The sequence below is a fragment of the Bufo bufo genome, chromosome 1, assembly GCF_905171765.1.
Source record: "Bufo bufo chromosome 1, aBufBuf1.1, whole genome shotgun sequence".
In the NCBI taxonomy this organism is placed as follows: domain Eukaryota; kingdom Metazoa; phylum Chordata; class Amphibia; order Anura; family Bufonidae; genus Bufo; species Bufo bufo.
The window spans coordinates 813034439-813046628 of NC_053389.1; the positions used below are offsets into that span (position 1 = coordinate 813034439).

Consider the following 12190-nt stretch of genomic DNA (forward strand, 5'->3'; position numbering starts at 1 on the left):
ACATAGGAGGCAGTATTATAGTAGTTATATTCTTGTACATAGGAGCAGTATTATAGTAGTTATATTCTTGTACATAGCAGTATTATAGTAGTTATATTCTTGTACATAGGAGGCAGTATTATAGTAGTTATATTCTTGTACATAGGAGCAGTATTATAGTAGTTATATTCTTGTACATAGGGGCAGTATTATAGTAGTTATATTCTTGTACATAGGAGCAGTATTATAGTAGTTATATTCTTGTACATAGGGGCAGTATTATAGTAGTTATATTCTTGTACATAGGAGCAGTATTATAGTAGTTATAATCTTGTACATAGGAGCAGTATTATAGTAGTTATATTCTTGTACATAGGAGGCAGTATTATAGTAGTTATATTCTTGTACATAGGAGCAGTATTATAGTAGTTATATTCTTGTACATAGGAGCAGTATTATAGTAGTTATATTCTTGTACATAGGAGCAGTATTATAGTAGTTATATTCTTGTACATAGGAGCAGTATTATAGTAGTTATATTCCTGTACATAGGAGGCAGTATTATAGTAGTTATATTCTTGTACATAGGAGGCAGTATTATAGTAGTTATATTCTTGTACATAGGAGCAGTATTATAGTAGTTATATTCTTGTACATAGGAGGCAGTATTATAGTAGTTATATTCTTGTACATAGGGGCAGTATTATAGTAGTTATATTCTTGTACAGAGGAGCAGTATTATAGTAGTTATATTCTTGTACATAGGAGCAGTATTATAGTAGTTATATTCTTGTACATAGGAGCAGTATTATAGTAGCTATATTCTTGTACATAGGAGCAGTATTATAGTAGTTATATTCTTGTACATAGGAGCAGTATTATAGTAGTTATATTCTTGTACATAGGAGGCAGTATTATAGTAGTTATATTCTTGTACATAGGAGGCAGTATTATAGTAGTTATATTCTTGTACATAGGAGCAGTATTATAGTAGTTATATTCTTGTACATAGGAGCAGTATTATAGTAGTTATATTCTTGTACATAGGAGCAGTATTATAGTAGTTATATTCGTGTACATAGGAGGCAGTATTATAGTAGTTATATTCTTGTACATAGGAGCAGTATTATAATAGTTATATTCCTGTACATAGGAGCAGTATTATAGTAGTTATATTCCTGTACATAGGAGCAGTATTATAGTAGTTATATTCTTGTACATAGGAGCAGTATTATAGTAGTTATATTCTTGTACATAGGAGGCAGTATTATAGTAGTTATATTCTTGTACATAGGAGCAGTATTATAGTAGTTATATTCTTGTACATAGGAGCAGTATTATAGTAGTTATATTCTTGTACATAGGAGGCAGTATTATAGTAGTTATATTCTTGTACATAGGAGGCAGTATCATAGTAGTTATATTCTTGTACATAGGAGCAGTATTATAGTAGTTATATTCTTGTACATAGGAGCAGCATTATAGTAGTTATATTCTTGTACATAGGAGGCAGTATTATAGTAGTTATATTCTTGTACATAGGAGCAGTATTATAGTAGTTATATTCTTGTACATAGGAGCATTATTATAGTAGTTATATTCTTGTACATAGGAGCAGTATTATAGTAGTTATATTCTTGTACATAGGAGGCAGTATTATAGTAGTTATATTCTTGTACATAGGAGGGAGTATTATAGTAGTTATATTCTTGTACATAGCAGTATTATAGTAGTTATATTCTTGTACATAGGAGGCAGTATTATAGTAGTTATATTCTTGTACATAGGAGCAGTATTATAGTAGTTATATTCTTGTACATAGGGGCAGTATTATAGTAGTTATATTCTTGTACATAGGAGGCAGTATTATAGTAGTTATATTCCTGTACATAGGAGCAGTATTATAGTAGGTATATTCTTGTACATAGGAGCAGTATTATAGTAGTTATATTCTTGTACATAGGAGGCAGTATTATAGCAGTTATATTCTTGTACATAGGAGCAGTATTATAGTAGTTATATTCTTGTACATAGGAGGCAGTATTATAGTAGTTATATTCTTGTACATAGGAGCAGTATTATAGTAGTTATATTCTTGTACATAGGGGCAGTATTATAGTAGTTATATTCTTGTACATAGGAGCAGTATTATAGTAGTTATAATCTTGTACATAGGAGCAGTATTATAGTAGTTATATTCTTGTACATAGGAGGCAGTATTATAGTAGTTATATTCTTGTACATAGGAGCAGTATTATAGTAGTTATATCCTTGTACATAGGAGCAGTATTATAGTAGTTATATTCTTGTACATAGGAGGCAGTATTATAGTAGTTATATTCTTGTACATAGGAGCAGTATTATAGTAGTTATATTCTTGTACATAGGAGGCAGTATTATAGTAGTTATATTCTTGTACATGGGAGCAGTATTATAGTAGTTATATTCTTGTACATAGGAGCAGTATTATAGTAGTTATATTCTTGTACATAGGAGGCAGTATTATAGTAGTTATATTCTTGTACATAGGAGCAGTATTATAGTAGTTATATTCTTGTACATAGCAGTATTATAGTAGTTATATTCTTGTACATAGGAGGCAGTATTATAGTAGTTATATTCTTGTACATAGGAGCAGTATTATAGTAGTTATATTCTTGTACATAGGGGCAGTATTATAGTAGTTATATTCTTGTACATAGGAGCAGTATTATAGTAGTTATATTCTTGTACATAGGGGCAGTATTATAGTAGTTATATTCTTGTACATAGGAGCAGTATTATAGTAGTTATAATCTTGTACATAGGAGCAGTATTATAGTAGTTATATTCTTGTACATAGGAGGCAGTATTATAGTAGTTATATTCTTGTACATAGGAGCAGTATTATAGTAGTTATATTCTTGTACATAGGAGGCAGTATTATAGTAGTTATATTCTTGTACATAGGAGCAGTATTATAGTAGTTATATTCTTGTACATAGGAGGCAGTATTATAGTAGTTATATTCTTGTACATGGGAGCAGTATTATAGTAGTTATATTCTTGTACATAGGAGCAGTATTATAGTAGTTATATTCTTGTACATAGGAGGCAGTATTATAGTAGTTATATTCTTGTACATAGGAGCAGTATTATAGTAGTTATATTCTTGTACATAGGAGCAGTATTATAGTAGTTATATTCTTGTACATAGGAAGCAGTATTATAGTAGTTATATTCTTGTACATAGGAGGCAGTATTATAGTAGTTATATTCTTGTACATGGGAGCAGTATTATAGTAGTTATATTCTTGTACATAGGAGGCAGTATTATAGTAGTTATATTCTTGTACATAGGAGCAGTATTATAGTAGTTATATTCTTGTACATAGGAGCAGTATTATAGTAGTTATATTCTTGTACATAGGAGGCAGTATTATAGTAGTTATATTCTTGTACACAGGAGTAGTATTATAGTAGCTATATTCTTGTACATAGGAGCAGTATTATACAGTAGTAGTTATATTCTTGTACATAGGAGCAGTATTATTGTAGTTATATTCTTGTACATAGGAGGCAGTATTATTGTAGTATATTCTTGTATACAGGGAATTATTATGAATATGTATCAGGCGGTAGTACCATAGTCTGCAGTTCTCTAGGTTGATTTGTATTATGGAAGTTACAAACAAAAAAAACGAATACAACAATTATTTTTTTCCTCCTTTCCATACAATGTAATTTATTTCTGATCTGTAGACCACTTGTAGGCATAGCATTTTCTTCTTCTCTCTTCTACTTCTGCTTTTCTCTCCTTTTCGCCTGTATAGATTTTTGCGCGTTCTTAGCAAATATTCCCATCAGTTTGGAGCCGAAGAGGTAGTCTGATGCAATTAGGTTCAGAATGTAACTCTGCAGGAAGAAGTTGTAGCCATTAGAATGTGAGCTTATATGTCCTCAATTTACAATTAATGCTGCTAGATGGCAGTATGTGTACTGGTCAGGCTGAGGGGACTGATCGTTCTATCATGCTTTGTTATTATTTATTGTTTTTGTGTCATTCATTTATTGGTACTGTCTATACAGTTGTGTTCAAAATAATAGCAGTGTGTTTCAAAATCCTTCTAATAGCTTTTATTTCCATCCACACAAAGGCATTGGGAACACTACACATTCTATTCCAAATCAAAACATGAAGAAAAATATATCAAATTTGTGTTGTTCCTCCAAAAAATTTTTTTAAGAAAAGTGAATATTAGACTGTTCAGAAAAATAGCAGTGTTTGTATTCTTCTTTACAAACTCAAACATTCACTATATAAACTGAACAATGTTTGAAGATTTTGCTTTCCTTTGAATCCCTTCACTAATATTTAGTTGTATAACCGCTGTTTCTGAGAACGGCTGGACGTCTGTGTTGCTCGGAGTCAACCACCTTCGGGCCCCTGTGAACAGGTAATTCCAGCCCAGGATAATTGAACTACAGTTCGTCTCTATTTCTTGGTTTTGCCTCAGAAACTGCATTTTTGATGTCACCCCACAACCTCTTCAGCACATGTCTTTTTTCCAACAGTGGGACTTTGTGGGGGCTTCTTGCAGATAGCTTGGCTTCACATCGGCGTCTTCTAATTGTAACAGGACTCACAGGTAACTTTAGACCTTCTTTCATCTTCCTGGAGCTGATTGTTGGCTGAGTCCTTGCCATTTTGGCTATTCTTCTATCCATTCGAATGGTAGTTTTTCATTTTCTTCCACGTCTTTTAGGTTTTGGTTGCAATTTTATAGCATTTGCGATCATTTTAGCTGAGCAGCCTATCATTTTCACCAATCCTTTATATGTTTTCCCCTCTCCAATCAACTTTTTAATCAAGGTACGCTGTTCTTCTGGAACGACCCATTTTCCTCATAATTTCAGAGAGAAATGCCCTGTAACCAGCATGTACAACATTTGCTGCCTTCCTTCCTTAAATAAGGGCAATAATTGCCACCTGTTTTTCAAAGAATGAATGACCTCACTCCATGAACTCCACACTGCTATTATTTTGAACATGCCCCTTTAAATAAGTGATTGAATTACAGAGAATCAGCAGCATGCATGTCATGACTGTTGGGTCTGTTGGGTTTCTATTACTCTACTACAGCTACTAGTAAATTATTTGCCATGTAGAAATATAATTTCTACCAAAAACAGTGATTGATCAGGTTAGTGATGTCTGACTGCTATTATTTTGAACACAACTGTATGAAAGGGATGCACATGTATAAAGCAGAACAAGTACAATCAGCATGATCAAGACGAGTTACAAAATTCTACAGAGGAGAGAGGACCCTGCCTGTGAGAGCTTACAATCTACATAGATGGTGGAAGGACACAGTAGGTGAGGGTAGAAGCTGCTGATATGGCGGTATAGAGGCAGCAGGGTCACTGTAGGTTGTAGGCTTGTCTGAAGAGATGGGTTTTCAGATTTCTTTTAAAGGTTTCCATGGTAGGTGAGAGTCTGATATGTTGGGGTAGAGAGTTCCAGAGCATGGGGGCTGCACGGGAGAAACCTTGGAGGTGATTGTGTGAAGATGAGATAAGAGGAGAGGAGAGAAAGAGATCTTGTGAGGATCGGAGAAGGTACCGGGAGATCTGGTCACAGATGTATGGAGGGGACGGGTTGTGGATGGCTTTGTATGTCATTGTAAGTGCTTTGCACTGGATTCTCTGGGCAATGGGAAGAAAAAAGAGACGAGAGACTAACGAGGGTAGAGAGAAGAGAGACCGGAGAGTAACGAGGGGAGAGAGAAGAGATGGGAGAGAGAAGAGACGGGAAAGTAACGAGGGGAGAGAGAAGAGACGGGAGAGTAACGAGGGGAGAGATAAGAGACGGGAGAGTAACGAGGGGAGAGAGAAGAGACGGGAGAGTAACGAAAGGAGAGAGCAGAGACGGGAGAGTAACGAGGGGAGAGAGAAGAGATGAGAGAGTAACGAGGGGAGAGATAAGAGACAGGAGAGTAACGAGGGGAGAGAGAAGAGACAGGAGAATAACGAGGGGAGAGAGAAGAGACGGGAGAGTAACGAGGGGAGAGAGAAGAGACGGGAGAGTAATGAGGGGAGAGAGAAGAGACGGGAGAGTAACGAGGGGAGAGAGAAGAGACGGCAGAGAATTGTAGGTAGTGAGAAGAGACGGAAGAGTAACGAGGGGAGTGAGAAGAGACTGGAGAGTAACGAGGGGAGAGAGAAGAGACGGCAGAGAATTGTAGGTAGTGAGAAGAGACGGAAGAGTAACGAGGGGAGAGAGAAGAGACGGGAGAGTAATGAGGGGAGAGAGAAGAGACGGGAGAGTAACGAGGGGAGAGAGAAGAGACGGCAGAGAATTGTAGGTAGTGAGAAGAGACGGAAGAGTAACGAGGGGAGTGAGAAGAGACTGGAGAGTAACGAGGGGAGAGAGAAGAGACGGCAGAGAATTGTAGGTAGTGAGAAGAGACGGAAGAGTAACGAGGGGAGAGAGAAGAGACGGGAGAGTAACGAGGGGAGAGAGAAGAGACGGGAGAGTAATGAGGGGAGATAGAAGAGACGGGAGAGTAACGAGGGGAGAGAGAAGAGACGGGAGTGTAACAAGGGGAGAGAGAAGAGACGGGAGAGTAACAAGGGGAGATAGAAGAGACGGCAGAGAATTGTAGGTAGTGAGAAGAGACGGAAGAGTAACGAGGGGAGAGAGAAGAGACGGGAGAGAATTGTAGGTAGTGAGAAGAGACGGAAGAGTAACGAGGGGAGAGAGAAGAGATGGCAGAGTGACGAGGGGAGAGAGAAAAGAGATGGGAGAGTAACGAGGGGAGAGAAAAGAGACGGTAGAGTAAGCAAGTAGAGACGGCAGAGTAATGAGGGGAGAGAGAATAGACGGCAGTGACGAGGGGAGAGAGAAGAGACGGCAGTGACGAGGGGAGATAGCATAGAAGGGAGAGTAACGGGAGGAGAGGTGGATTAGTTGGGCGGCAGCAGGGGTGCACCACCAATGAGGCCAGGTGAGGAGATCGCCTCAGGCAGCACCAGGTAGGGGCAAGAGAGGGGCAGCAGAAGGCCATGGGCAATGAGCGCTTTCATTGTGGCAAAGGGATTAGGTTTAGAAATTGGCATTTGGGGGGAAGGGGCGCTGTTTAAGTTTTTGTCTCAGGCAGCAGAAAGGCTAGGTGCACCTCTGGGTGTCAGAGCTGAGGATAGATTGGAGGGGTGTGAGGGTGCTAGATGGGATTCCACTGAGGGGGATGTGACAGTAGTCTAATGATGTCATCTAGGGCCGTGTGAGATTTTGCGCCAGATCTTCAAGCAAGATAACGGGGGTCAGCCCATCGCGAGCAAATGAAGTGAATCAGGTAATTTTTATTTTTTTATTTTACATGCGATCATGTATAAACGTGGCATCTGAGGGGTTCAATGATGGGGGCGGTGCAATCGCTGTTCCCTGTCACTGCACCCACTACAAGTAATTTGTCACAAAGCGATTTTTTTTTTTTTTTATTCGGCGAAGGAGCTGAATAGAATTTTACAATAATTCGCTCATCTCTAGTGATGATCATACTTACCTGGTTCCCACCGCTGGGTCCTGTCTCTGTTGCTCCTGGGCCGGCTCTTCTGCAGGAGCCCGTGCAGAAAATGGGAGTGGTAGTGGCCCTGATGAAGTGTTGTATCATGGTGTACTCCCTCAGGCTGTTGCTGCCTGGCGGGAAGGCGCAGTAGGAAGGTGAAATGAAGAATTGAAGAATGAGGCCAGAAGTAAAAGTATAAAAGTCTTTCATTGCACAGTGTAAAATATAACTTGTTTACATCCAGCAGTAGTTTGTACAAAGTGCAGTTTCTATCCCCATATGAGGAGGTATTCTGACTGGATAAGGGGCAAATAGTAGCACCTCCAATGTGCTGTCTTGCAGATGACTCTCCCTTGAGCATCTGTCTAACAGCTAAACGCTGGCATTTGTGGCTATATGTGTCCACTGTGTAATGCAGGCTTTAAGTTTGTCTGACCTGGCTTTATTTAGATGAAAGGTGTCTGAACCATTGTCCCTCACCGGCAGCAGGGTCTGTAAAGCTGTGGCTTGCTGTTCACTCTGCTGACTGTAAAAGCTGTAGCTTTTCAGTTATCCTGATGCTGTTGCAGTCTCTCTGCAGTAGTAGTCTCACAGGAGGGGAAGAACTGGGTGGTTAACTCTGTCCCTGACAAACATACCGCATCTGCTGGTGTACATACATAACAATAATAAAGCATAACCACTGCAGACATCCCCAGGTCTGGGGTACTGCACTTCCTCTCCCTTCATCGCTAAAATCAACCTCTGTCGGATCTCAAGATCACAGATCTCGTGTAGCCCTGGCCCTATGACTCCGTTATATTGCAACCAAGCTTTGAGCCTGGGATTAGATCCCTCATCGTTTTTGATTAAAACGGTTCACACCGGTTTTCTGAGAATACAGGATGTTTTAACATCAGGGAAGCTGGCTTCATTTGAGGCCTTGCGTACGAGCTCTACCTTTTGTCTGGTCTCGTGGTTAGGATACGCTCAGTTGAGTTAATTTTTTTGGAGCCACGTTCTCCAACACCGTGACTGGTCCTCTGACGGGGTTTGACAAGATGTACTTACAATCAGGGGTTAGAAGGGGTACTTTGTCCGCATTGTATCAGGTTCTCTTAGACTTATGTAGCGTGGACAGGGCCCCATTCTTTGACAGGTGGGAATCTGATTTACAGGTCCAATTCACGAAAGAAGATGTTCTCAAAATATGTATGTTCTCCCATGGAATATCGAAAAGAATTACAAAATTCTCCAAATACATTGCACCATATGTTTCCCTCAGTGTCGGATTTGTGCTGGCGATGCGAGAGAGAAAGGGGTTCTCTATTATATATTTGGTGGAGATGCTATGAAATTTTCTCCTTTTGGGATCGAGTATTACAAGTATATGCCAAATACTCTGATAAGACAATTCCAAATACTCCTCAAGTAACCCTACTCTCTCTTATACCGGGCTCCTTGGCTCAAGTTAAGAAAGGGGTTCTAAGGCATTTTCTGACTGCAGCGAGAATGGCAATTCCCAGGCATTGGAAGACCAGATTTCCACCCTCTGTGAGGGGGCTAAGGAACGTCAGCATATTTTACGTATGGAAAAACTGATTGCGGATCAGCAGGAGAGGTCAGAGGTATTCATGGGTAGATGTTACCCCCTGCTCACTTTTCTGGATTCTTCTGAGTGTCGGAACATGCTGTGACCCTTTTCGTGTACACAGGCTAGGCGGGTGCTCATGACCCTTCCCCTCCCATGACTTCCACTTTTTATTTACATTTTCCATTTTTATGGTATATATACAAGACACATCAACGTCCCAAAATAGCGGAAAAATAGAAGATATATCGCAGTTTTAGATTTTATTGCAGTTAGCGCTGTTTATTATCTATAGAATGACTTTGACTCAATATGTAATTATACATTGTTGCATACTGGTGTGCAAATGCTCAATCCTGATTTACATGATTGTCTGATGCCATATCTACAGTCAGGTCCATAAATATTGGGACATCGACACAATTCTAACATGTTTGGCTCTATACACCACCACAATGGATTTGGAATGAAACAAACAAGATGTGCTTTACCTGCAGACTGTCAGCTTTAATTTGAGGGTATTTACATCCAAATCAGGTGAACGGTGTAGGAATTACAACAGTTTGCATATGTGCCTCCCACTTGTTAAGGGACCAAAAGTAATGGGACAGAATAATAATCATAAATCAAACTTTCACTTTTTTTAATACTTGGTTGCAAATCCTTTGCAGTCAATTACAGCCTGAAGTCTGGAACACATAGACATCACCAGACGCTGGGTTTCATCCCTGGTGATGCTCTGCCAGGCCTCTACTGCAACTGTCTTCAGTTCCTGCTTGTTCTTGGGGCATTTTCCCTTCAGTTTTGTCTTCAGCAAGTGAAATGCATGCTCAATCGGATTCAGGTCAGGGGATTGACTTGGCCATTGCATAACATTCCACTTCTTTCCCTTAAAAAACTCTTTGGTTGCTTTTGCAGTATGCTTTGGGTCATTGTCCATCTGCACTGTGAAGCGCTGTCCAATGAGTTCTGAAGCATTTGTCTAATTATGAGCAGATAATATTGCCTGAAACACTTCAGAATTCATCCTGCGGCTTTTGTCAGCAGTCACCTCATCAATAAATACCAGAGAACCAGTTCCATTGGCAGCCATACATGCCCACGCCATGACACTACCACCACCATGCTTCACTGATGAGGTGGTATGCTTAGGATCATGAGCAGTTCCTTTTCTTCTCCATACTCTTCTCTTTCCATCACTTTAGTACAAGTGGATCTTGGTCTCATCTGTCCATAGGATGTTGTTCCAGAACTGTGAAGGCTTTTTAGATGTTGTTTGGCAAACTCTAATCTGGCCTTCCTGTTTTTGAGGCTCACCAATGGTTTACATCTTGTGGTGAACCCTCTGTATTCACTCTGGTGAAGTCTTCTCTTGATTGTTGACTTTGACACACATACACCTACCTCCTGGAGAGTGTTCTTGATCTGGCCAACTGCTGTGAAGGGTGTTTTCTTCACCAGGGAAATAATTCTTTGGTCATCCACCACAGTTGTTTTCCGTGGTCTTCCAGGTCTTTGGTGTTGCTGAGCTCACCGGTGCGTTCCTTATGTTTAAGAATGTTCCAAACAGTTGTTTTGGCCGCGCCTAATGTTTTTGCTATCTCTCTGATGGGTTTGTTTTGTTTTTTTCAGCCTAATGATGGCTTGCTTCACTGATAGTGACAGCTCTTCGGATCTCATCTTGAGAGTTGACAGCAACAGATTCCAAATGCAAATAGCACACTTGAAATGAACTCTGGACCTTTTATCTGCTCATTGTAAATGGGATAATGAGGGAATAACACACACCTGGCCATGGAACAGCTGAGAAGCCAATTGTCCCATTACTTTTGATCCCTTAACAAGTGGGAGGCACATATGCAAACTGTTGTAATTCCTACACCGTTCACCTGATTTGTATATAAATACCCTCAAATTAAAGCTGACGGTCTGCAGTTAAAGCACATCTTGTTTGTTTCATTTCAAATCCATTGTGGTGGTGTATAGAGCCAAAAATGTTACAATTGTGTCGATGTCCCAATATTTATGGACCTGACTGTATGTGAGATGGCGAAACATCTCTCCTTGTCTGAACATTGTTTGTGTAAATTAAATTAAATGTTCTGGACTGAAATTCTGCTGTTTGGCCACAAGATGACGCTGTTTCCTAAACACAGCTACAGACTGCACATATATCTCCATATTCATGAGAGAGGTGGAGTTTACACAGAGTCTGGAGAGAAAAGAAGGAGGGAGCAGCCATCTTAGAGGGAGGTGAAGCTAAGGAGCTGTGTGAGCAAAGAATCTGATGGCATCCAGGTGTGAGAGCATCCCTCAGTGACCAGAGCTGCAGCTAAGTGAAGCTGATCGTGTCCAAGACCATGATCCTGTCCAGGGGAAGGAGGATTGCTGCCAGGAACGCTGATGAGAGCAGAGAAACAAAGAAACATACACTGGAGTACCGCATGCCTGTTGGAGAGACATTTGTTCTATTCAGAGTCACCATCGGATGCAAAGCAGACCCAGGTTGGTGAGATCGTGTACGCACCTCATTACAGTGTTGGCACCTAGAGACTGAGACCAGGCCTGTAGTTAGATAGGGTTTCTGTTTGTGTCAGGCCACAAGTGTTACTACTGTTCATTTCAAGGACTCCATAACTTAAAGTGAGATTTCACATTGGAGAGCTGAAAAAATTCTCACAAACTCAAGCCAGGCTGGCGTTTTTGCTCAGGGGGAATACTCAGGCACGTGCTACAAGACCAGTTATGGGAGGGGGAATACTATAGAACACTGTAAGATTGTAAGCTGTTGTGCTGCACCGCAGGATAGCCCGTGACACACACCCATACAGTGGTTCTTGTTTTTAGGGTAATAACAGGTAAGGTGTTGCAGTTTAGTTGTGCCTGCCAGTAGGTAAATTACTGCACTTTCCTCTTTCATCCATCGGAGGGCGCCGTGCTGTGCAGCACAAGGGTCTCAGCCTTTAGGCTGGGTGTATGTAAAATTATTGTATGTTACCAGCATTTGTGGTTGTGTTTATTGCCACATTTAAGTAAAATTCTGTTTTGGCAAAAGCTGGTGTTGGGGTTGCTTTCCTTGTTCGTGGCTTCA

The 12190-nt window shown here is 40.1% G+C and overlaps 1 protein-coding gene across 2 annotated transcripts in view; it reads right to left on the reverse strand.

The window, feature by feature from the left end:
- Positions 1–3521: 3521 nt before the first annotated feature.
- LOC120986586 (very-long-chain 3-oxoacyl-CoA reductase-B-like) overlaps positions 3522–12190 on the reverse strand; it is an 83011-nt gene continuing 74342 nt past the window's right edge. Inside the window, exon 12 of one of the 2 annotated variants that reach the window (XM_040415248.1) lies at positions 3522–3873. In XM_040415248.1, the coding sequence (XP_040271182.1) occupies positions 3757–3873 (117 nt within the window). In that variant the 3' untranslated portion in view covers positions 3522–3756. The remainder of the gene's footprint in view (positions 3874–12190) is intronic. The other variant, XM_040415247.1, reaches the window with a different exon arrangement.